Genomic DNA, 23740 nt, shown 5'->3' with positions numbered 1-23740 from the left:
AGTGGCAGAAGTTCATGGATGCTCTAAAAAGTCTCTACTCCTCTTGCCAATGACTCGTTTAGTCCTGAGTGAGGAGAGAACAACAGTAAGAGATCCTGGAGGCCGCCTTTCTTTCCCTCCTCCTCTTCCGCCTCCCCCTCGCCAGTCCCGAGTCAGGAATGTCTCTCTCATAGAATCCAGCCCAAGGCCTGACTCACACCAAGCCCCTAGGAAACGATTGGTACATGGATGACTAAACGAATGAAGTTTTCAGAGATTAAATTGTAAGAGGATTAATTTCTGTTATCAAGGTATAAATATGTGATATGTATTATCAAAACTCAATTAGTCGACAGTGAGGTCAGCAAACCCTTTCGGTAGAAGGCAGGTAGTGAACATTTTGGGCTTTACAGGCCACATGGTCTCTGGTGCAATTACTCAGTTCTATCACTACAGTGTGAAAGTAAGCCAACGAGTATTCTAGGAAAACCTTATTTATGGACACTGACATTTGAATTTCACATAATCTTCATTAAATATTCTTTTGATTTTCTTCAACCTTTTAAAAATGAAAACTATTTTTAGCTTGCAGACCACATAAAAACAGATGGCGGGCCAAATTTTGACCCAGGGGTCAAAGTTTCCTGACCTATTCATCAAGCATTTTAGTAAAAATCTAGTGCTTTAGAACACCTGCTTGATAAAGTTTTTATGAATATTTATGAAAAAATACCTAAAAGACCACACCTTAAAGGTCTCAGGCTTGCTAATTCATGCAGAGTTATGCTTTGCCATTGGTGAGCATGGTGTTTTAAACAGTATATTTTTTTTAACTGACTTATAGTGCATAAAAGCAAAATGGAAATACTTATTATTCATTTTGAAGTTCTATTTTCAGCCACCAGTCAGCATAATTCAAGCCAGGAATTCAAAGAGAGAAAGTGAACACCAGTTTCTTCAAGCACTGAAAATTAACAGTGTTCAAATAGCTTTCCTCAACATATGCAAAGCTGACAATTTGGTTCAATATGATTTCTAAGAGATCTTACTTATGAACTAAATGCAGGCCTCTGGAGAGATTAGAGAATAATCTGCAAGCCTCAGATCCAAATAGCATTTACTGAGGCCTTTTCTGTGCCGGCTCTTTTCTATTGAACAGGCACTAGGCAATCCCACTGGTGGAGACGAGGAAAACGAAGCAGGAAGTGGTAACCTGGCCCAGTCCCAAAGCTGAGGGCGTGGAGGAGGGACACAAGCCAGGCGCCCTGACCCCGGTCCAGCGCTCTTTTCAGAACATCACCATCCCTTCCTTCTCTAAGGTTTGATGAGCCAACTCAGCTCTGCTTGGAAAGAGAGCCATACCGTAGCCTGGGAAGTCGGCATCTGTGGAAGAGTACGAGGGCGCTGGTGCTAAGGGTATGTCTTGTGAACCCAAGGAGACTTGTGCTGAATACTGTTGCTGCTTCATCTGGCTGACAGCCTACAAAAGGAAGGAAAATTAGATGAATGTCAAAGAGGAGCAAAGTAACAAGAGGAGAAGACGTTCAAATTGGTGCTGTTCCCAAAACAATGGTGCCCTCCAATCACGTCTTTCGAGAAGTTAGAGCGGGAGAGGTGGCAAGAGGGGTTCGGGAGATTTTTGCCCATTCCTCACGCTTATTCTATCTAACTTCATGTCTAAAATGCTTCAGTGAAGGATGGATCAAGGATGGGAAGAAGGATAAAGCTGAAGATACTCTATCATTGTGGTCTACAGGTGAAGCTGGGGCTGGGAAGCAGAACAAAATTTTCAGAGTTTCTATTCATTCTGATGAAATCAATGTGAAGTCCAGATATCAGTGCTGTCTCCACTGAAAGACAATCTAGGCTGCAAATGTTCTGCGCATACAGCACCGCCCATCTCCGCTGGACACACTCACAACAGCCAAGGATGCAGGCGGGAGTTAAAGAGCAACACGGGGGCAGGAACCACAAACATCTACTGAGGCCCTGAGTGCCAGGGTATCAGGTACATTTAATTCACCTAAAAGAACTGTCCCTCACTCACCTTTGATTCCCAGTGCCTGGAACACAGTAGGACCTCAATAAATGTTTGATAAATGAATGAATGAGTAAGCGAAGGAATGGCTATAGAAGAGCAAAACTGAAGACATGGAAACTCAGAGAGGGAAATGAATCGTGAGTCAATGAAGGTGCAGAGACCTCTGCCATGGGAGCTATTGAAAATTAACTTGTAATTCTGGATATCTGTTGGTAATACCTCCAATGAATATCAGTATTAGAAAACCAAGAAAAACCCCACAAGGACTCCATGCTTGCTTAACGGGCAGGTAAGAAATATCAGTAGTGACTTGGCCTGCCTTCCGGATCAGCAATTAGCTAGGGAACCCGTCCCCGGCTGGAGTCTGGTGCAGGCGGTGAAGCACCAGGCTGCCCCTCGAGTCCAGAAATAGGATCAAGGCAGCTGCTCCAGGACAAATACACTCCAGATGCTGTCAGTGGGAGGCTGTGCCTCAACACAGGGCACTGTGCAGCAGATAACAACTAGACACCGCCACCCCTCGCACGTGAACTGTGCTGTCCAGGCTTCCAAACACTCTCACAACCATGGATTCATTTAATCATGAGAACAAGCTTGAGAGTTAGACAATCTTACTTTCTCTTCCAGATAAAGAAACCAAGACCCAAATGTCAAGTGACATATCGGAAACCACACAGCTAATTAGAGGAAGACAAAAGTCAGTAGTTGAAGAATGCTACAAGTTTAGAGAGCTTATGAAACGGCAGCTGGCAATGATTCTGCGCATATTCATTTTTTCCCTATAGTTTTTCTATCACCATCATTTAATAATGACCACCTACTTACTTAAAAAGACTTATTCAAATACATATTTTCAGTGATTTTAAAAAGAGGGAAGGAGAAAATGACAAATAAGGGGTGACCATCAGAAAAGTGAACAATGGAACCACCTAGATGTCCAGTTACTCTAAGGATCCCATTTTCTAGCCTCCTCAAAGCTACATGGGTCCACAGACTAAGTTCTTGTCAATGAGATGTAAACAGACATGAACTGCACAATTTTCAGGTCGTTCTCCTATGAGAAGGATCCTGCCTTCCCTTCTCCCTAGCTGGAATGCAGCTGGGATGGCAATAAGTGGAGTGGTCATCTTAGACCAAGAAATGGATGCCATGTTCTGAGGATGACAGCATAACTAAATAAGAACGGTGCAGTAATCAGAGAAGAGGTGCCTGGGTCCGTGACACTGTGGAGACACCATATCATCCTCAAACTGATCACACCCAGACTGCCATGCAAAGGAGAAACTTCTGGCAGCAGCTGAGTCTAACCTTAACTCATAAGTACTTATGTCCAACTTTCGTTTGCATCAGCTCAAGAAAGAACATCGACAACAAACCTGAATGCAAGCCACAGAGTTCTTATATGAAACAATCATGTGAACTTTAAAACAGCAAAGCACAAGAGACAGCAATCACTACACTAGGACTTTTTCTAACAGCGGGGAAGGTTTGCTGCCCGTCTTTAGATCCAGTTCTGTGCAGTACCCCATTTCACTGTATACAGAGGTCTCCAACAGATATTGGTAGCATTGAGCTCAATTGAAAAACAAGGAAACGGTCCATAGAAACCAAGTGAGACATCCAAACACACACGTTTAGACGCAGACCTCTTGCTGTCGGTACCTGTGATGGATGCATGCGCTCCCCTGACTTATCCATTGGCACAAAACCAAACTACTAAGTATGAAAGACCAGAAAGAAGGGATTCACTGTTGAATGTTACTATTTTCGAAAATGACAGTGGAATGGACTCTATAGGACATCCAACCTAACTAAGCCAGTGGGTCTCAACCCTGTCTTCATAATAGGAACTGCTAGAGAACCTTTAAAATTTATGGATGCTGGGACCTCCAACCTAGACCAAATAAATTGGCACCTAGGGGTGTGAAGCCCAGGCAAGTATGTTTTTTTTTAATTGAGACTTATTTATTAAAGTTAAACCATGGGTTCTTAACCCATGGTACATGAGTTTCCAAGAGATTCACAGAGGGAGTTCTGGGAACTATAAAACTTCTGTGGTTATATCAAAATTATACTTAGTGTTTTTCTGGGGAAAGGGTCTATACTTCATCAGGTCTTCATGACAGGAAAAAACCCCGCACTACTCAGAAGCAGCTATGAATTGCTGAGTTTGCTGTCACTAATGAGCAGTGCGACCACAGGCAAGTCGCTTCACCCTCTCGCCTCAACTTCCTCGTCTGTGACTCGGTGGCGGGATTGCTGTATCTTGCAAGGTTGTTGTGAAGATTAAAGAGAAAAGCACACAAATAAGTCTATTGCTGTGCCAGGAACAACTGAGGAGTTGAATTAACAGCAGCTATTAATATTTTATGTGCTTTGCCAACATATTAACAAAATCGGCCAGCTTCTGAGTGAGAATCTTCAGGGACAGAAGGCTCCAGGTCCACACGGAAGCTCATCCGTCCTGGAAGAGCTCAGACGGCTGGAGAGCAGTGGCTGACACAGGCTCACTGCAGGGGCTGCCCGTGGATCTCCGGGCCGCTTCTGTCCTGGGCTATAGGCACCTTCCCAAAGGAGAATGCTTTCGATATATAAGTGCTCAGTTTTCATCAGGAAAAGAAAGGTCAGATGACATTTAAGATTTGTCCCAGCTTGAAAATTCTACAGTTATAAAATTTTAGTTATAAAATTTTGATGTGTGCCCCAAGACAGGTGGCAGTACATAAAGTATTAACATATTAATAGTATTTTCAAATGCATTACGTAAAGCAAAAAATCTGGTTTTAAATTTTAAAAATAATTACTTACAGGTTTTCAGTTGAACTGAATGCTTATTTTTAAGGTTCTTTCTACACCTACTTTTCTTTATTTAGGTTTTTAGCATATAATTTTGGAGATTTTTCAAAGGCATTTTCTTTGGCAATGTTTGAAATATGACATATTTCCTGTAAGCTCTAGTAATCTATAGTTCATTAAACATAAAAATAGTTAATAGAGTAATAATGTAAATTTTAGCAGCACAAAAGTATAAACTAGCACATAGAAATGAGAATCAGGAATTCAGAAAAAACAAGAAAAAACTCAACAGCAACAAGTACAAAAGTCTGACAGACAGAAGTCTGTAGTTATTTTTTGAGAAGTGAGACTCAAAATGCAAGGAACATGAAAGTCTTGCATTTATGTTTACAGAACTACAATTTCTCCCATTTTAAAAGCTTATGTATGACGTCATGGGAGACAGCACCCTCAGAGTTTAAGTGCAGTGTGTTTTCAGGGATGCCCAACCTTCAGACACCTGCTTAGGGGATTGGACAGCAAGACGCACAGGATATTTCCACAAGCCTTCCCCAGAATCAGTAACACACTTGTGGGCTGACTTCAGGTTGTAAGATACACCATAACCTCCTGCCCAGTAATGAAGGATCTGATTTCATTGCCATCACCCCCTTTTCTTCTGGAACCCATCCAGAACGCACACACCCCAGGAGAGCAAACCTAAAGTGCAAGACACGTACGCTGTCAGTTGGGCACTCCAGGGCCTGCTGCTGACCCGCCACCACACCTTGACCAACCAGCTGGGGGACGTCTTCCTGAAAGGCAAAAGGCACAACCAGTTAACAACACTGTAGCTTGACTCTCCAATGGCAGCAAACACCACTGAATGGGGCTGCAGTCTACGACGCAAACGACCAACACACCAGGGGTAAAAGTTTTGTGTGTCCATCTGGACGAACCCTAGAAATGAGCGCGGGCTTGTCTTTTCCAAGTGCTCTTCTGGCTCCTTCGATCAATCAGGCTTTAAGACCCTCAGACATCCTCTGACGGTCACTTCAGCTAGTTTCTTCTTCTCTGTTGCACCAGTAATCCCTATGTCTGTATTTATACTGAATATTACATCCTTTCAGGGTTCAGATCCTGATGTAATTAGTACTATTTCCCCCCTTAAGATATTCAAGTAGAGGCAAAAAAGTACATTCATTGAAAACACTGGGAGATACAAAGATAAGTCAGTCTTGAACCCTACAGAGAAGTGCAGAGTCCAGACTTTCGAGAGAAGTAAACTACTAAAACATGTGGAAACCAACGCCGAGCTCAAGGGCAGTTTATTGAAATAAATGGTGACACCAATCAACTGACCAGAATGCTTCTGTCTGCCTCTCAACACAGCCCAGCCTCTTTACGGGCAGTTTACAGAGGAATCACCATCTGATGTCTACTCGAAGGCATGCACTCCTGCGCCTGGACTGAGGCAGGGCAGGGAGCGCCCTGGATAGGAGAAAAGATGGGTTTACGCTGGCCCCCGGTACATGTCTGAGACACCCAGGTAGCAGGTCTAGGACACAGATGGCAGGAAGGTAAGCGACCTGGAGAGGAGAGGAGAGGTGTGACTCGAACAGCCAAGTGTTGGGAGTCTGTGACCCTAGTTCCTCGACCTATGAGTTCTGCAGCCATGAGCAGCTATGTGACATCTCCAAGCCTCAGTTTCCTCATCGAAAGGGAAAACTAAGAGTAGTTACACCATAGGGATGCTGAAAGGATTAAGTGAAGCACTACACGAAAAGCACTTAGCACAGTATCTGGCAGATAACTACTATTTAATAAAGATGCTAATGATGATAGTAAATGGAATCGAGCTGCGACAAACCCAGGTTCCTGACTCTACCATAGGGTCGGTGAAAACAATCTCCTGGACTGGACACTTTCTCCTTTGGGGGATGCTGGAGTCCTATCTGACACCCCCAAGCCTCCCTGCCCCAGTTTCTTTTCTGGGCACACTGACACAGCCTTCTTCAGCAGGCTCCCATCCAATTTGTAACAGTACAACAGATAATGCTCAGGTTACGCCAAGCCATTCATTGTTACTAGATTAGGCTACAGTCTCATGCCGCCTCATCAATTCCCTATTGGTTTCCAACCTGAGAGGTTAACCCACCACTAACGTCCTGGGACTGCAGCCGAGGTCCCTGGATGACTGTCACTACCCTTAGCTGCCTTCCTGCAGCTTATGTTTTAGGATCAGAACTCTCTCTCATTTAGATTTAGATCCTTTCTAATTTCTCCCACATGGGAGAAAGATCCCAGAACTCCCCCTACCCTGGCCCTTTTTTGTTTTTTCTAAACTTTGCTCCTAAACAGACTATATGACATAAAATGAACTCAGAAGTTCCTTCATGCCATGATGCTTCCCTGAGCCCCGGGCAGTGCCCCTTCTACAGCGTGACTGGTTTACCTTGTCACGATCTGGTGACATCATGTTGCAACTTTTTATGTATCTGTCTCCCATACACTAATATGACCAACTTTGTCTTGTTTCTTCAGCACCTGGCAGAACAGAACAGGAGCTTGGGAAAGGGCCAGTGCTGAAGGAACCAAAGCTTGGGAGCTTCGCCTCAAGTGCCCCGGGTGGTTTTCAGAGCCAGCTGTGAAAGGAAGGATGCACAGTGACGGGGACCTTGTGGCCTCCACTTTAAAGGATCACAGTCGAAAAGAGAGAAGAGAGACATGGAAAAGTCAATAATGGTGCTCACGGAATTTTTAGAATAAAAGTCCTAAACTGTCCTATCAATGGCAATAGTGCTGTTACTCCTTCCAGCGTGGGTCAGGTGGCCTTTGGAAGGGCAAAGCCACCTCTATTTGAAAATCAGCCTGCAGGTCTGCAGTTCCACCTTTGTGGAGACCCAGAGCTGACTTCCCCGCTAAAGACTGAAAATCCTGACCTGCACATCACACAGAGGGACAGCTAATTTGGCTGAATTCGTCCTCATTGTTTGTACTTGTAAACAAAAAGAAAGAGTACTGGAACAGCAGCCAGAAACACCTGGCTCAGGCTGTGCCGCCCCTTCTGAGCAGCAGCAACTGAACGAGGGGCAGTGAGCAGAGAGGAGTCCAGCACGTGCCTGTGGAGCGTCTGCTCTGTGCCAGCAGCGACAGGCTAACAGAGCCTCACGCTACGACACTGACATACCTGGTGAGACAGATCTTAGAGAAAAAGTTGGGGAAACTTTGCATTACAACTGACTGATACAGCTGGGAAGGCGTGTGGCAGACAGCAGGCGTCTGAGAAGGGTCAGCTTCCTTCCTGTCTTGTATTTGTCCTCAAAAATGTGGATGGAGGAGAAGATCCAAGATGGCGCCGTGAGTAGTCCTCTTTGTCTCTCCCCCTTCGAGTCTACAATTATTTGGACGCTCATCGCTTAACAAAGGATATCCAGACAGCATCTCAGGATGTCTGAGATACCCACGCGACTATACATCGGAAGGCAGACGGACTTTCCTCCGGGAGGATGTGGAAATAGGTGAAAACTCTCCGACCCCGACCGAGCAGCCTAGTACCTGCAAGCGGCTTTCTTCCAACGGACGCCCCCAGAGGATCTACACACATCTACAGCAGGAGCAAGCACACAACAGAGGAGCGACGGTGGAAACAGGTGACCAGAACCCTACCTAAACCCCCCGCAATTACTCCTAAACGCAGAGGGAAACTTTGGAGTTGCACACCTGGGCCCGCGGGGAGAGTCTCTCCCCGCCATTGGCGGGGAGACCCCGCCTGGTGTTCGCGGCGCCCGGAGAGTCCCAGAGAGAGTCGCTGAGGGTACGGAGGTCTCCCAGCTGCCGTTGCCCGCCCCGTGGGAGTAGGGATTGCCGGAGATCTCGGAGAGGACTGGGGCTGGGGGAAGTTCCATAGGTCCGCTCTGCACCCCGGAGGGGACGTTACAGAATTCCGCCCGGGCAGCAGACAAAACTCTCTGTCTGCCATTAGCGGAGGGGCCACGCCCAGCATTCACGGCTCCGGGAGAGTCCCGGAGAGAATCCCAGAGGGCGGGGCGACCCCCAGCTGCCATTGCCCACCCCGTGGGACTAGGGATTGCCGGAGATCTCGGAGAGGACTGGGGCTGGGGGGAGTTCCAGAGACCCAGCTCCGTAGCCTAGGGGGAAACCCTACAGGCTCACAGCAGCCTTAGGGAAAGCCTCTGCACAGCACCAGTAGAAGGCACCCAGACGGCAGCCACAAGGCTGGAAGACCCCAGGGCAAAAGCAGCATAGCTAGGTGAACTAACCACAGACTGTAGAAGATGCCAATAGCTCTCCTGCGACCCATAGAGGACAAGTGAGATTTTGTGGGTGCCGACAGCAACGGAGCGACAAATATAAGTGATCCCACCCCTGGCCGCTGGAAAAGCCCATAACACCGTTGCAGACCCCAAGGAGGGAGCACATCTAGGTGGGCTGCAACAGTAGGCACCAGCAGCCTGAAGCCCCCCTGTGACGGCCCCCATGGCAGAGGAGGGAATCCAAAGGACCACTGTGACTACGAGGAGGGGCCCAGGCCCAGTTAGCAACTGCGGACAGGGTTCCTGGTTGGTGCAGTATAAACAGCTGCTCCCCCACCGCAGCAGCTGAAACAAGTGAAAGGAGCAACTAAACTCTATCTCCATGCGGAGGCACAAATCAACAACATCAAGCAATATGAAAAAATACATTAAATCTCCAGAACAGAAAGAAAGTAACAAATACACAGAAAAGAATCCCAAAGAAAATGAGATATATAACCTAAATGATGATGACTTCAAAACAGCCATCATTAAAATACTCAATGAGTTAAGAGAGAATTCTGACCGACAACTCAACGAGTTCAGGAGCTATGTCACAAAAGAGTTTGATACGATAAAGAAGAACCAAACAGAAATATTGGAAATGAAGAACACAATAGAGGAGATTAAGAAAAATCTAGATGCTCTGAACAGTAGGGCCGATAATATGGAGGAAAGAATTAGCAATTTGGAAGATGGCAATATAGAATTGCTGCAGGCAGAGGAGGAGAGAGAAGCAAGACTAAAAAGAAATGAAGAAGCTCTCCGAGAAATATCAGACACAATTAGGAGATGCAACGTAAGGATTATAGGTATACCAGAGGGAGAAGAGAAGGAGAAAGGGGCAGAAAGCCTATTCAAAGAAATAATGGCTGAGAACTTCCCAAATCTGGTGAGAGAGATGGATCTTCCGGTGACAGAAGCCAATAGATCTCCAAACTTTATCAATGCAAGAAGACCAACTCCACGGCATATAGTAGTGAAGCTAGCAAAAGTCAACGACAAGGAGAAAATACTAAGGACAGCCAGGCAAAAGAAACTAACCTACAAAGGAACCCCCATCAGGCTATCAGCAGATTTCTCAGCAGAAACTTTACAGGCTAGAAGAGAGTGGAATGATATATTCAAAAATCTGAAGGACAAAAATCTACAGCCGAGAATTCTCTACCCAGCGAAAATATCCTTCAAATATGATGGGGAAATAAAAACTTTCGCAGATAAACAAAAATTAAGGGAGTTCATTGCCACAAAACCTCCTCTGCAGGAAATCCTCAGGAAAACCCTCATTCCTGAAAAATCCAAAAAAGGAAAGGGGCTACAAAACCAAGAGCAGAGGAGATAAGTAGAAGGACAACAACAGAGAGTAGCAGCTCTACATCAGAACAGATTAAACCATGGGACGAGAAACAAAGGAAATTGAAGAAAACCGGAAAACAAGACACAAAATGGTAGTGGTAGGCCCCCACATCTCAATAATCACTCTAAATGTAAATGGATTGAACTCCCCAATCAAAAGACACAGAGTGGCAGGATGGATCAAAGAACAAGATCCAACAATATGCTGCCTCCAGGAAACACACCTCAGCCCCAAAGACAAACACAGACTCAGAGTGAAGGGATGGAGAACAATACTCCAAGCTAATAATGAACAAAAGAAAGCAGGTGTCGCTATACTAATATCAGACAAGGTAGATTTCAAAGCAAAACAGATAAAGAAAGATAAAGAGGGACAGTATATAATGATAAAAGGGACTGTCCACCAAGAAGACATAACACTTATAAATATATACGCACCCAACACAGGAGCACCAAAATTTGTAAAGCAACTCTTAATAGAACTAAAAGAAGACATCAACAACAATACAATAATAGTAGGGGACCTCAACACACCATTAACACCAATGGACAGAACATCCAGACAGAAAATCAACAAGGAAATAATAGAATTAAATGAAAAATTAGACCAGATGGACTTAATAGATATATATAGAACACTTCATCCAAAAACAGCAGGTTACACATTCTTCTCAAGTGCACATGGAACATTCTCAAGGATTGACCATATTTTGGGAACCAAAGCAAACATCAATAAATACAAGAGAGTTGAAATAATATCAAGCATCTTTTCTGATCATAATGCTATTAAACTAGAAATCAACTACAAGAAAAAAGCAGAGAAAGGTGCAAAAATGTGGAGACTAAACAACACGCTTCTCAACAAACAATGGATCATTGAAGAAATTAAAGAAGAAATCAAATTTTATCTGGAGACTAATGAAAATGAGAACACGACATACCAAATCATTTGGGATGCAGCAAAAGCAGTCCTAAGAGGGAAATTCATCGCAATAGAGGCTCACCTCACTAAAGAAGAAAAAGCTCACATAAGCAACCTCAAACGACACCTAACAGAACTAGAAAAAGAAGAACAAACAAAGCCCAGAGTCAGTAGAAGGAGGGAAATAATAAAAATAAGAGCAGAAATAAACGATATTGAAACAAAAAAGACAATAGAAAGGATCAATGAAACAAAGAGTTGGTTCTTCGAAAGAATTAACAAAATTGACAAACCCCTAGCCAGACTCACCAAGAAAAGAGAGAAATCGCAAATTAATAAAATTAGGAATGACAGAGGAGAAATCACAACAGATACCAATGAAATACAAGAGATCATAAGAGAATACTATGAAAAACTATATGCCAACAAATTGAACAACCTGGAAGAAATGGACAAATTCCTAGACTCCTACAATCTCCCCAAACTGAATCAGGAAGAAATGGAGAATCTGAATAGGCCAATCACAAGTAAGGAAATAGAAACAGTAATCAAAAACCTCCCCAAAAATAAGAGTCCAGGACCAGACGGCTTCTCTGGAGAATTCTACCAAACATTCAAAGAAGACTTAATACCTATTCTCCTCAAACTGTTCCAGAAAATTGAGAAAGATGGAGAACTCCCTAACACATTCTATGAAGCCAACATCACTCTGATCCCCAAACCTGACAAGGACAACACAAAGAAGGAGGACTACGGGCCGATATCACTGATGAACATAGATGCAAAAATCCTCAACAAAATTTTGGCAAACCGAATACAGCAATACATCAAAAAGATTATACACCATGATCAAGTGGGATTTATACCAGGGACACAGGGATGGTTCAACATCTGCAAGTCAATCAACGTGATACACTACATCAACAAAATGAAAAAAAAAAAACCACATGATCATCTCAATAGATGCAGAGAAAGCATTCGACAAGATCCAACACCCATTTATGATAAAAACCCTCAGTAAAATGGGTATAGAAGGAAAGTACCTCAACATAATAAAGGCCATATATGATAGACCCACAGCCAACATCATACTCAATGGACAAAAACTGAAAGCCATCCCTCTGAGGACAGGAACAAGACAAGGGTGCCCACTTTCACCACTCCTATTCAACATAGTACTGGAGGTGCTGGCCAGAGCAATTCGGCAGGAAAAAGAAATAAAAGGAATCCAAATAGGTAACGAAGAAGTAAAACTCTCGTTGTTTGCAGACGACATGATCTTATATATAGAAAACCCCAAAGAATCCACAGAAAAACTATTAGAAATAATCAACAACTACAGCAAAGTAGCAGGGTATAAAATTAACGTGCATAAATCAGTAGCATTTCTATACACTAACAATGAACTAACAGAAAAAGAACTCAAGAACTCAATCCCATTCACAATTGCAATGAAAAGAATAAAATACCTTGGGATAAACTTAACCAAGGAAGTGAAGGATCTATACAATGAAAACTACAAGACTTTCTTGAAAGAAATTGACGATGACATAAAGAGATGGAAAGACATTCCTTGCACATGGATTGGAAGAATAAACATAGTTAAAATGTCCATACTACCTAAAGCAATATACAGATTCAATGCTATCCCAATCAGAATCCCAAGAACATTCTTCACAGAAATTGAACAAACAATCCTAAAATTCATATGGGGCAACAAAAAACTGTGAATTGTTAAAGCAATCCTGAGCAAAAACAAAGCCGGCGGAATCACAATCCCCGATTTCAAAACATACTACAAAGCTACAGTGATCAAAACAGCATGGTACTGGTACAAAAACAGGTCCACAGATCAATGGAACAGCATTGAAAGCCCAGAGATAAAACCACACATCTATGGACAGCTAATCTTCGACAAAGGAGCAGAGGGCCTACAATGGAGAAAAGAAAGTCTCTTCAACAAATGGTGCTGGGAAAACTGGACAGCCACATGCAAAAGATTGAAAATTGACCATTCTTTTTCACCACACACCAAAATAAACTCAAAATGGATCAAAGACCTAAAGATTAGGCCTGAGACAATAAGTCTTTTGGAAGAGAATATAGGCAGTACACTCTTTGACATCAGTTTCAAAAGAATCTTTTCGGACACTGTAACTCCTCAGTTGAGGGAAACAATAGAAAGAATAAACAAATGGGACTTCATCAGACTAAAGAGCTTCTTCAAGGCAAGGGAAAACAGGATTGAAACAAAAAAACAGCTCACTAATTGGGAAAAAATATTTACAAGCCACTTATCTGACAAAGGGTTAATCTCCATAATATACAAAGAACTCACACTGATTAGCAACAAAAAAACAAACAACCTGATCAAAAAATGGGCAGAGGACATGAACAGACATTTCTCAAAAGAAGATATGAATATGGCCAATAGACACATGAAAAGATGTTCATCATCGCTAATCATCAGGGAAATGCAAATCAAAACTACACTAAGATATCACCTTACCCCCGTTAGATTGGCAAAAACATCCAAAACCAAGAGTGACAAATGTTGGAGAGGATGTGGAGAAAAAGGAACCCTCATACACTGTTGGTAGGAATGCAAACTGGTACAGCCACTATGGAAAACAGTATGGAGATTTCTCAAAAAGTTAAAAATAGAAATACCCTATGACCCAGCCATCCCATTACTGGGTATCTATCCTAAGAACCTGATATCAGAAATCTCAAGAGTCCATTGCACCCCTATGTTCATCACAGCATTATTTACAATAGCCAAGACGTGGAACCAGCCTACATGCCCAGAAACTGATGATTGGATAAAGAAGATGTGGTATATATACACAATGGAATACTACTCAGCCATAAAAAAAGACAAAATTGGCCCATTCACAACAACGTGGATGGACCTCGAGGGTACTATGTTAAGTGAAATAAGCCAGTCAGAGAAAGACGAACTCTATATGACTCCACTCATAGGTGGAAGTTAGTATATTGATAAGGAGATCTGATCGGTGGTTACCAGGGAAAAGGGGGGGGGGAGGGCACAGAGGGGGAAGTGGTGTACCCACAACATGACTAACAAAAATGTGCAACTGAAATCTCACAAGGTTGTAATCTATCATAACATTAATAAAAAAAAAAAATGTGGATGGAGGAGATGAGGAAATTAGAGCTCTGAAAAGCATCTGGTCCCACACTGTCCCGTTTCTTATACTGATCACCCTCAAACCTCTGGGCCATGGGGCAGGGCCTGCACCCAGCGAGGGTAAAAATAACGACAGCTGACACTTAGGGAGCACTGACCGTACCAGCGACCATGCGAGGGTCGTTTCGGATCTTAGATGCTGATGTGCACAGCAGACGTGTGCGTCTGGTCCAGTCCTTGTCCTCATTCTGGAGCTGGCCCAGCTGAGGCGCAGAGAGGCTGACGTAGCTGCTGAGCCAGCTCTGCTCGCAGATGCACCCTGCTCCAGAGCCCTGCCCTTCGCGAGGAGTAACCACCAGGGCACGGAGGGCGCTGCTCTCCTCTTCCAGTGCTGCACACGAGGTTCCGGGAGTCAGCCTTCCCACGCCGGCCAGAACAAGCCACGCCTGCTTATTCCGAGCCTGGGCACGGAAAAGGCCATGACACCGGCCACTGCAGAGACCCCGGGTGAGTCACTTTCCTCCATGTTTTGCATTTAAACATAAATTTAGAGCTTGCTTTTCTCCCAAGTAGTGCACCAGGGCAGCTCTTAGTGCCTTCAAAGCTGAGGTTCTGGGACCTTCTAAGGCGCTGACTTTGCACAGAAGACCCCTAAATAAGGAGACGAGGAAACCATGTGGAAAGATTACCTTGTTTTACGAAGCAAACAGATAAGGCACCTTCTGTTATGGTCCTCAGCACAGCACCGTGAGCTCCTGAGAGAAAACGCTTTGCGGGCCTGGCAACTACTCTGATCAAGAAAAGTGGTTCTGATGCGTGAACATAGAGGCAACACTGGCAATGTTCTATAGAACAGGCAATAACGGGAGCAACGTGCAGCCTACTATCACCAAAGCCGGGTAACCGACAGGCCCGTCTGGCCACAGTAACTGGCCCAAGGGTGGACAGCTGCACCACACAAGAGCATCCTGTGGATGTTCCAGAGGGGACCCAGGGGAGAGGTCAGCCCCTCTGGAGAGAGGCTCAGGCGCTGCCGGCGGCCATGCCCCCACCACACGGAGGAAGCGAGTCTGCAGGAGAGTCCGAAAGCCACGCAGAGATGTCTCCACAGCACCAGGTCTCTGGTCCCACTGTCCCTGAGCTGTCCACCGCCCTCCTGCAGTGATGCAGGAGGAACCTGCAGCCTGTCGGTACGTTTCCCCTTCGTCTACAAGGTCAGGCTGACGTTTCATCATCTGCAGCCAAGAGACTCCAGATTCAAACAGGTAACAAACTCACAGGGTCAGGCCCTAAGGCAGCGAAGTGGAGACGGATGATGTGAACTGAACATAAGACAGCAAACTGGACAGAGCTGCTCAGCCTAAAAGTAGCCAAATTCAATCCAACAGTATTCAAATTCAACAAGTTTTAAAATATGCCTCTCAGACACATGACAAACACAAGCTGTCTACTGTTGATTTGGGTCCTTGGACTTCCACTTGGTAGCCATTGATGACTCTAGAAAAAGACCACCTTGGCCTGGATCAGCCCCAGCCTGACTCCCACACACTCGTCTAGCCTCCTGGATCAGGTGAGATCGCAGTAGCGAGGCCCCCCACCTTCACTTTCCCCTCAGTAGGGCTCAGGAACACTAAGATTGCTTGTTTAAAGTTGATTCAGATCTTGGCTGGGACACTTGAGTTGAGTGTTTCTTTGTCTCAGTTTCCTTATCTAGAAGATGAGGATAACTATAGGCAGGACCTCACATATGATATGAATTCGTACACTTAGAATGACAGCGCATAGTAAGTGCTGGGAAAGCGTTGGCCGACACTATTCCCTGCAGTTCTGGAAGCTGCCTCACGGCGAGGTCGACGTCATGCTCACCGCGACGTGCCCTGTGGCCAGCACCGCGCCTGCGACATCACAGGCCTCAATACAGACTTACCTCATTCTGCTCCCTTCAAAAGATGAGATAAGCAACACAGGGTTTAGATTGTAGGGTCTTAAAAGCACGTCAGCACACGAGGCTTCCACCAGCTCTGCATTCAGAAGACAGGGCACTAGGCACAGGCAAGAAAGTCTGAGTTCTGGGCTCTGGGTCGTCACGTCGTTTTCCTTCTCTGGGTCCTTAGTGCTAATAATTACGATTCTAAGATTATTTTCTCAATTTGGATAAGTCTGATAAGCAATAGCTTCCTTCCAGGCAAGTTGAATTTCAGGTTGAAAAACAAGTCGCCACAGCGGACCAGTTAAATCACTGGGAGTGAAAGCACCTAGCAGCCGTCTGGGATGCGGATGTGTGCTACAACGTGCACCTGTATTTCTTCATCTCTGAGTTCACGAGGTCACTGTACCTGTGACTCTCGAGTCTCCATTTTATCTTCATTTACAATGCAGAATGGAAGAGAATGGAGGAAAAAGTCAAAAGCTTTTCTCTTGTGACTTTTGTGAAGGAAATTGACTTGATGTAAGTCTACTGTCTTTTTTATGACCAGGAAAGAAAACTTATCATGTAGGCAAATCTCAAGTGATTTTCAGAAATATGAGATATACAATGAGCTGTGAAAAACGCCGCATATCTGAGTGCACTTGAACTCTGCCATGGGCAATTTGCACACGGTCACGAGGGACAGGCCCGCGCTGACTCAGACGCATTCCCTCCTGCTCCTTACAGCCAACTCCTCGACTCTTGCTATAGATGCAGTTTTCATACTGAATGTGAAACAGGAAACAAGATCCGCACAGGGCCATCTGCTCCCCCAGCCAAACTAGAAATCCTGCACTTCTTGATGGGTGATAAATTCGGGGTAAAAACGGATTTTAAGCACACATTCCAGGGCCTTGTATTAAAAATGAGCAGGATATACATCTGAGAATTCCAGCCTGGAAGGAAGACCTAACAAGAAGGCTATAATCATTAGAAACACACTTTATGCTATTTCTCCAAAACTTAGGAATAATTTTTAATCACGCACAGCAGTGAATACTGATAAACTGAACCTGTGGCAGAAATCACATGGCCTACGATTCCTTTAAAAGTTAAGATTCCACACTGAACGCATCATCTTCTCCTATAAATCTGTTTTTTATCATGTTGTAGTCTATTTTTTTAAATTGGTGACAATATCAACCTCCTACTTACCCAGGTTTAAACCCACAGTCAGCCTCCACTAACTTCTCTCCTCGCCTGCTTTCATCTAATCATTTGCAAAGTGCTCTTGATTCTAGGAACACAATGTAAGCAAAGTAGATTTTTCTCAGACTTTGGGATGTCACAGACCAGACAATTTTCAAAAGAACTTTGGGATACAGAGTTACCTTTCTCCTCCCAAACACTGCCAGACGGTGTTACCGTAACGTCAGACAGGAAGAGCCAGTGTAACCAAAAACTTAGGTGGGCACGGGCTTCCAGGGGGGTCCTGTAAACTGCATAGATTTAGCTTTATGAAGAACTCACTGTGGGGTTATTCCTTTTCACTTTTCCCACAGATCAGTGAAAACCGTCACAGATCCAAGGGGTGATTAGTGACTTGTTAGGGTCATCTGAACAGACGAGAAGGTCTGCACGTTGGAGTCTGATGGTGGCTCTTGTCCTGGTTTTTCTACTTGGAGGTTACGTGCTCTCTGACAAGTCAGCCTTCTCTGAACCTCAGCTGCTTTGTGGTTTAATCCCAGCTGTCTCTTGGAGGGGCAGCCGGCACGATCAGGCTCGTGAGTCAGACACACACAGCTCAAATCTGTCCCGTGGCACTTACTGCCCTAGGCCACGGGGCGAGTGGGTTAACTTCCGGAATATTCAGGTCCCTCATCTGCAAGTGGAGATAACGATAATGACTCCATTGTGGGGAGGAAGGAGATACACTCTGTTCAGTTCCCAACAAATACCAAGTGTTCCATAAATGGTGGCTGGCATCATTATTATTACTACTACTGTTTTTGTCAGGATACATGAGATAATATTTCAAAGTGCCTACTACAGCAATATTTCCTGTCTTACAGAGACATCTAAAACTCAACAAACAAGCAGGAACGAATGAGCATAATGGCAGCTAACGCTCTTGTAGTATTTACTATGTGCTCCAGAAGGCACCATTAGAAATGTATTAATTCGTATTGTATATGAGATCAAACCTATAATTATCCTCATTTTATAGATAAGGAAACTGAAGCACAGAAACACTCAAGTGTCCCAGCCAAGATCTGAATCAACTTTAAACAAGCAATCTTAGTGTTCCTGAGTCCTGCTGAGGGGAAAATGAAGGTAGGGGTCCTCGCTAATGTGATCTCACCTATCCAGGAGGCTAGAGGAGTGTGTGGGAGTCAGGCTGGGGCTGATCCAGGTCAAGGTGGTCTTTTTCTAGAGTCATCAATGGCTACCAAGTGGAAGTCCAAGAACCCAAATCAACAGTAGACAACTTGTGTTTGTTGTGTGTCTGAGAGGCATGTTTTAAAACTTGTTGAATTTGAATACTCTTGAATTTGAATTTCGCTACTTTTAGGCTGAGCAGCTCTCCCTAGTTTGCTGTTTTATACTCAGCTCACATCATTCATCTTTCCTCACAATCTGCTCTTCCTCCTGTTTCTTTTCTCCGTAAACAGACAGCAGCAAGCAGCCAGCCCGCCGGCTGCCCACGAAGTATCTGAGAGTCTTTCTCGCCTGCGCCCCTCCTTCCACTCTGAATGCACACAGTCACTGAGTCCTATCGACTGTAACTCCCGCACGCCTCCCAAAAATCTGTCCTTGCTGCCAGGCCCCCAGTCCAGGTCGCTGTCAACTTCCATCTCAGTTACTCCGACAGCTTGTTACCTCACCTGGTCTTCAGCGTTGACTCGTCTGAGGGATTCTGCAGGGTCACAGGGCCCTCAGGAGGGTCTTTACAAAGGCTAATCTCACCATTAAATCCCCGCTGGAAACTGCTCCAAGGCTTCTCTTGGGATCAAGACCCTTCCCTTGGTCACCACCCAGCCCATCTACTTCCTGCCACTCCACCCACACGGCTGCAGCTGTCTCCAGCAGCAGACCAGGGATGCAGGCTCGGGGCCTACAGGCGTGCTAGGCGAGGGAAGCAGGCTGGGGAAGGAGAGCGGTGGAAAGGCAGGCATTGAAATAAAGTGGAAGTGCACAACTGGTTAAAGGGCCAGCTTCTGTAGAAAACGGAAACCACGATTTTTATGTAAAATCTCCTGAATTATAAAAATTAGCTCAAACATCTTGAGAACATGTTGGAGGCTAAATGAAACCTGGATCTGACGCCTGACAACCGGTTTGTGAGCTCTGCAGTGGCCCTACTACGGTGCACTCCTGGGCCAAAGGTGTCTTATGTTTCCATTTCTGGAGCGGGACACATCACAGGTTCTAAGGATTGTGTACCGGAAACTGAGTCCTGGCACACCTAGACTGTGCAATGACAACAGCCCGGCACTGAGCCCTGGCTGCATGGCAGCCACTGTGCTCAGAGTTTCACACCCACAATCACACTCGATCCTCACAGCAAAGAGGTAGCCCCACCCCGAGCCCATTTCTGGATGAAGAAATGAAGACAGGGTGAGTCACTCTCCCAGGTCAGAGCCGGGGCTGGAGGAGGTGACAGCTAAGTCTGTTCGCTGCAGGGCCACGATCTGTGTCTGTCACCTTTTTCATCTGAGAAAGCAAGTACGGCCAGGCCACTGGGAAACACGGGGACTGCTTATGACACTTGACACTGGTTTTTCAATACGTATGTTTGGAAATTTTACGTGGATCCAGCGTATCAAGGTAGAGAGTAAGAAGTGTTCCCACAACGCTGGCATTCTGGCTGGTGGGGACTTTGACACGGGAACGCACATAGCTGCAGTGTGAACTTGCACGTCACAGTCCATCCAGGTTAGCCATGGTTAATTCAGAAACAATTCGGGCTTCCTCAGCCAGCTTGCTACCCCGTAAATTCTAAAATCCCCACAAAAACCCCACAGGTTGAATGCCACCTTGAGCTGCCTACAATACTCTCATTTTTTAATTCTTGCCCTAAGCATCAGAAATTATATTTCACAATGAAAAAGACAACAGAAAAGACGAACACTCCAGATAGCTTGAAAACCTAAGCATTTTGGAAAATCTAAATGTTATTGGGGCTGCAGAACGTGAACCAGGTCTGTAACGACAAGGATCGATTGACACATGGATGGCGTCGCTGCTCAGCAGTTTCACACAACGGGGAACGAAGGCAGGCACACCTATTGGGAGCACTTCCTAACAGGGCTGTCACAGGCTGCAGGCCAAGCCCTGGGATGAAGCTTGCTCCCAGGACCCAGATGGCACAAACTGCCATTTAAATAGCTTTAAACCTGCATCCAGAGGAAAGCTTTAAAGAGCGCATACAGCAGATTTGGAAACTAGGGACAACAAAGGTAAATCCTTCCACTGGCAGCCCTGTGGAACTCCCCTGGTAAACACAAACATTACCTCGCTGCTCATTCTGCTACGATCTTTGCAAAGGCAGAATGTGAGAACACACACAGTTGCTGACATCTTGCACCGACGGCCGTTGCTGCGAAAAACTCCCAACCAGTAGGTCGGCATCCACTCTGGCCCCTGTCCAATCTGATCACGACGCACGGCTACAGTTTAGGGTCACCTCCAGAAGCCCTCCAGGCCTTCCCACTGCTGTCTGCACAGAGACCACGTGGTTAACATGGCCCGGCTCCTGTCAACCGTTCCAGTTTGGTTTCCATCTCACCAGTTCTGGCAGCCCTAACTTCCAGTCCTTTCAGCTCACTAAATTCCCTCAGGCTCTGAGGTCACCCACCACCCTCCTTTGTTTCTTTTGCCCCATTCCCAGGTAGCACCAGCTTCTCCTGCAGATCTCAGTTCAGCTTTCCCCAGGGAAGCCCCCTCAACAAGGTCATATCCCCCTATTCTATGCTCTCTTAGCGCCAAGCACCTCTAGTTCTTAGCTTTGCTCAAGCCTGGGATTTCAATGTATTTGTGACATTATTTGAGTGATGTGGTTCCCCCACGAAGACAGTAAACAACGGAAGAAGAGAGACTGTGTCTGTTTACCTCCAGTCATACCGTGCTAGGATCTAGCAGAGAGTGTAGTAACAACAGAATGCAACAATTTAAAAGATAAAGTCCAGCTTTAATTTTTATGGAACACTTGCAAACTATTCCAAAAGGTGGAGAGACTACACACTAACAGCTCCACGCATAGGCTGGTATTATAGTCATTTAGCAGGATCACAGCATTTCCAGTCCAGAGCATTTCTGCTTTGATTTCTGTTTGTAGATTATCTGCATTCTTTCTTCCCGTCTTTCCTCCTCCTGTTTTTTTTTTTAAAAACATCTTTATTGGGATATAATTAACATACCATAAAATTCGCCCATCTAAAGGGTACAATTCAATGGTTTTACCATTCAGAGTTACACAAACATGATCACAATGTAAGTTTAAAACATCTCATAACCTCAAAAAGAAACCCCATACCCATTAGTGTCACTCTGCAGTCCCCTCCCCACCCCCAGCCACAGGCAACCACTAATTTACTTTCTGTCTCTACAGATTTCCCTGTTCTGCATTTCACACACACAGCATCATACAATATGTGGTTGTAGCATCATATATCAGTACCTCATTATTTTTAATTGCTACGTAACACTCCATTGTATGGATATACCACACTTTATCTATTCATTCATCAGTGGTGGACATTTGGGTGGTTTCCATTTTTTGGCTTCTATGAATAATGCTGCTATGAACATTCCTGTACATGTGTGTGTGGATGTGCATTTTCATTTCTCTTGAGTATACACCTAGGAGTGGAATAGCTGGGTCACATGGTGACTACGTTTAATATTTCGAGGAAGTGCAAACTGTTTTCCAAATTGGCAGCACCACTTTATGTCCCCCAGTGACGTATGAGGCTCCAGTGTCCCCACATCCTCACAGCACTGTCACTGTCCTTTCGTATGAGGGCTCCAGTGTCCCCACATCCTCGCAGCGCTGCCACTGTCCTTTCGTATGAGGGCTCCAGTGTCCCCACATCCTCGCAGTGCTGTCACTGTCCTTTCGTATGAGGCTCCAGTGTCCCCACATCCTCGCAGCGCTGTCACTGTCCTTTCGTATGAGGCTCCAGTGTCCCCACATCCTCGCAGTGCTGTCACTGTCCTTTTGATTACAGCCATCCTGGCACGGGTGGAGCGGGATCTCACTGCGGTTTTGATGAGTATTTCTCTAATGGTTAACGAGGCTGAGCATCTTCTCCTGTGCTTATTGGTCACTTGCCTATCTTTGGAGAAACGCCTGTTTCGATCCTTATCCATTTTTTAATTGAGTTGGGTGTCTTTTCATTATACTGTTGTAAGCTAGCTGGTTTTGAATTATTTTACTGACTATTAGTATCTGTAACAGCATGGAAAAGGAGGTGGACAAGAACAAACAAACAGTAAACTGGCTTTGCATCCAAGCAGACAATTATGGAACGGGCCAGGGTGAGAGAGCCAACGGCAGGAGCCAGAACCAAGGGCAGCTGCTTACAAGAAGAAAACAGTGCTCTCTCCCCCTCCTTCTCTGGCTCCTTCCTTCCCACTAACCACGGAGCCTGGGAAGACAGCGAGCTGATGTGAACACTCACCCTTGAACATCTCAAGCCCTTCAAGGAGCTCTGGTCGTTTTGCTCATCACTGAATCCCCTGCACACAGCATTGTCTGACGGGTAAGAGATACCAAATGACATTTTTTGTTAGAACAAACAGATCACACAGTGACATTTCTGATATTCAAGAAAACCTATTGATGCAAACTTCACAGTGAAGAGAAGATGGGCGTACGAGGCAAGAGAACCAGCCATACCACTCACCACTGGGAACGAACCTCCTTCTCAGTATCGTGCATCACCGGGGTAAATAAGACCGCCAGTACGAAAATGCCCGGCACAGGGTAGCTGCTTGAAAAATTTGAGTTTCCTTCATTTACGAAACATCTGCTTGGAGGTCGATAAACTTTATTTGCCAATGTAAAAGGCTACTTTCAGAATCTTAACTGTCTGTTTCTGTGCCCTAATTTTCTACGTTGGAAAAGACTGAGACGAAAGGGAGTGAGAATCACAAAGTTCAGACCCCAGGGTGATCTTCTTGCTGTCCTTTGATTCGGTTTTGTTCCATGTCGGGTCTCTCTGAGAGGTGGTACTGCCCAGTGGGTTTGAGTGCAGCCTCCAAGTGCATGGACCCACATCCGGGCTTC

At 45.1% G+C, this 23740-nt stretch overlaps 1 protein-coding gene across 3 annotated transcripts in view; it reads right to left on the bottom strand.

Annotated features, from left to right (window-relative positions):
• PATJ (PATJ crumbs cell polarity complex component) overlaps positions 1-23740 on the bottom strand; it is a 309336-nt gene that overhangs the window by 62536 nt on the left and 223060 nt on the right. For all 3 annotated transcript variants that reach the window (XM_044749519.2, XM_044749521.2, XM_014854688.3), the window contains exons 31-32: positions 5536-5610; positions 1342-1459 (exon numbers count right to left, since the gene is read on the bottom strand). In XM_044749519.2, coding sequence (XP_044605454.2) covers positions 1342-1459; positions 5536-5610 — 193 coding nt within the window. The remainder of the gene's footprint in view (positions 1-1341; positions 1460-5535; positions 5611-23740) is intronic.

The sequence above is a fragment of the Equus asinus genome, chromosome 16 (assembly GCF_041296235.1).
Source record: "Equus asinus isolate D_3611 breed Donkey chromosome 16, EquAss-T2T_v2, whole genome shotgun sequence".
Lineage (NCBI taxonomy): Eukaryota > Metazoa > Chordata > Mammalia > Perissodactyla > Equidae > Equus > Equus asinus.
This window is presented reverse-complemented; position numbering and strand designations above follow the sequence as displayed.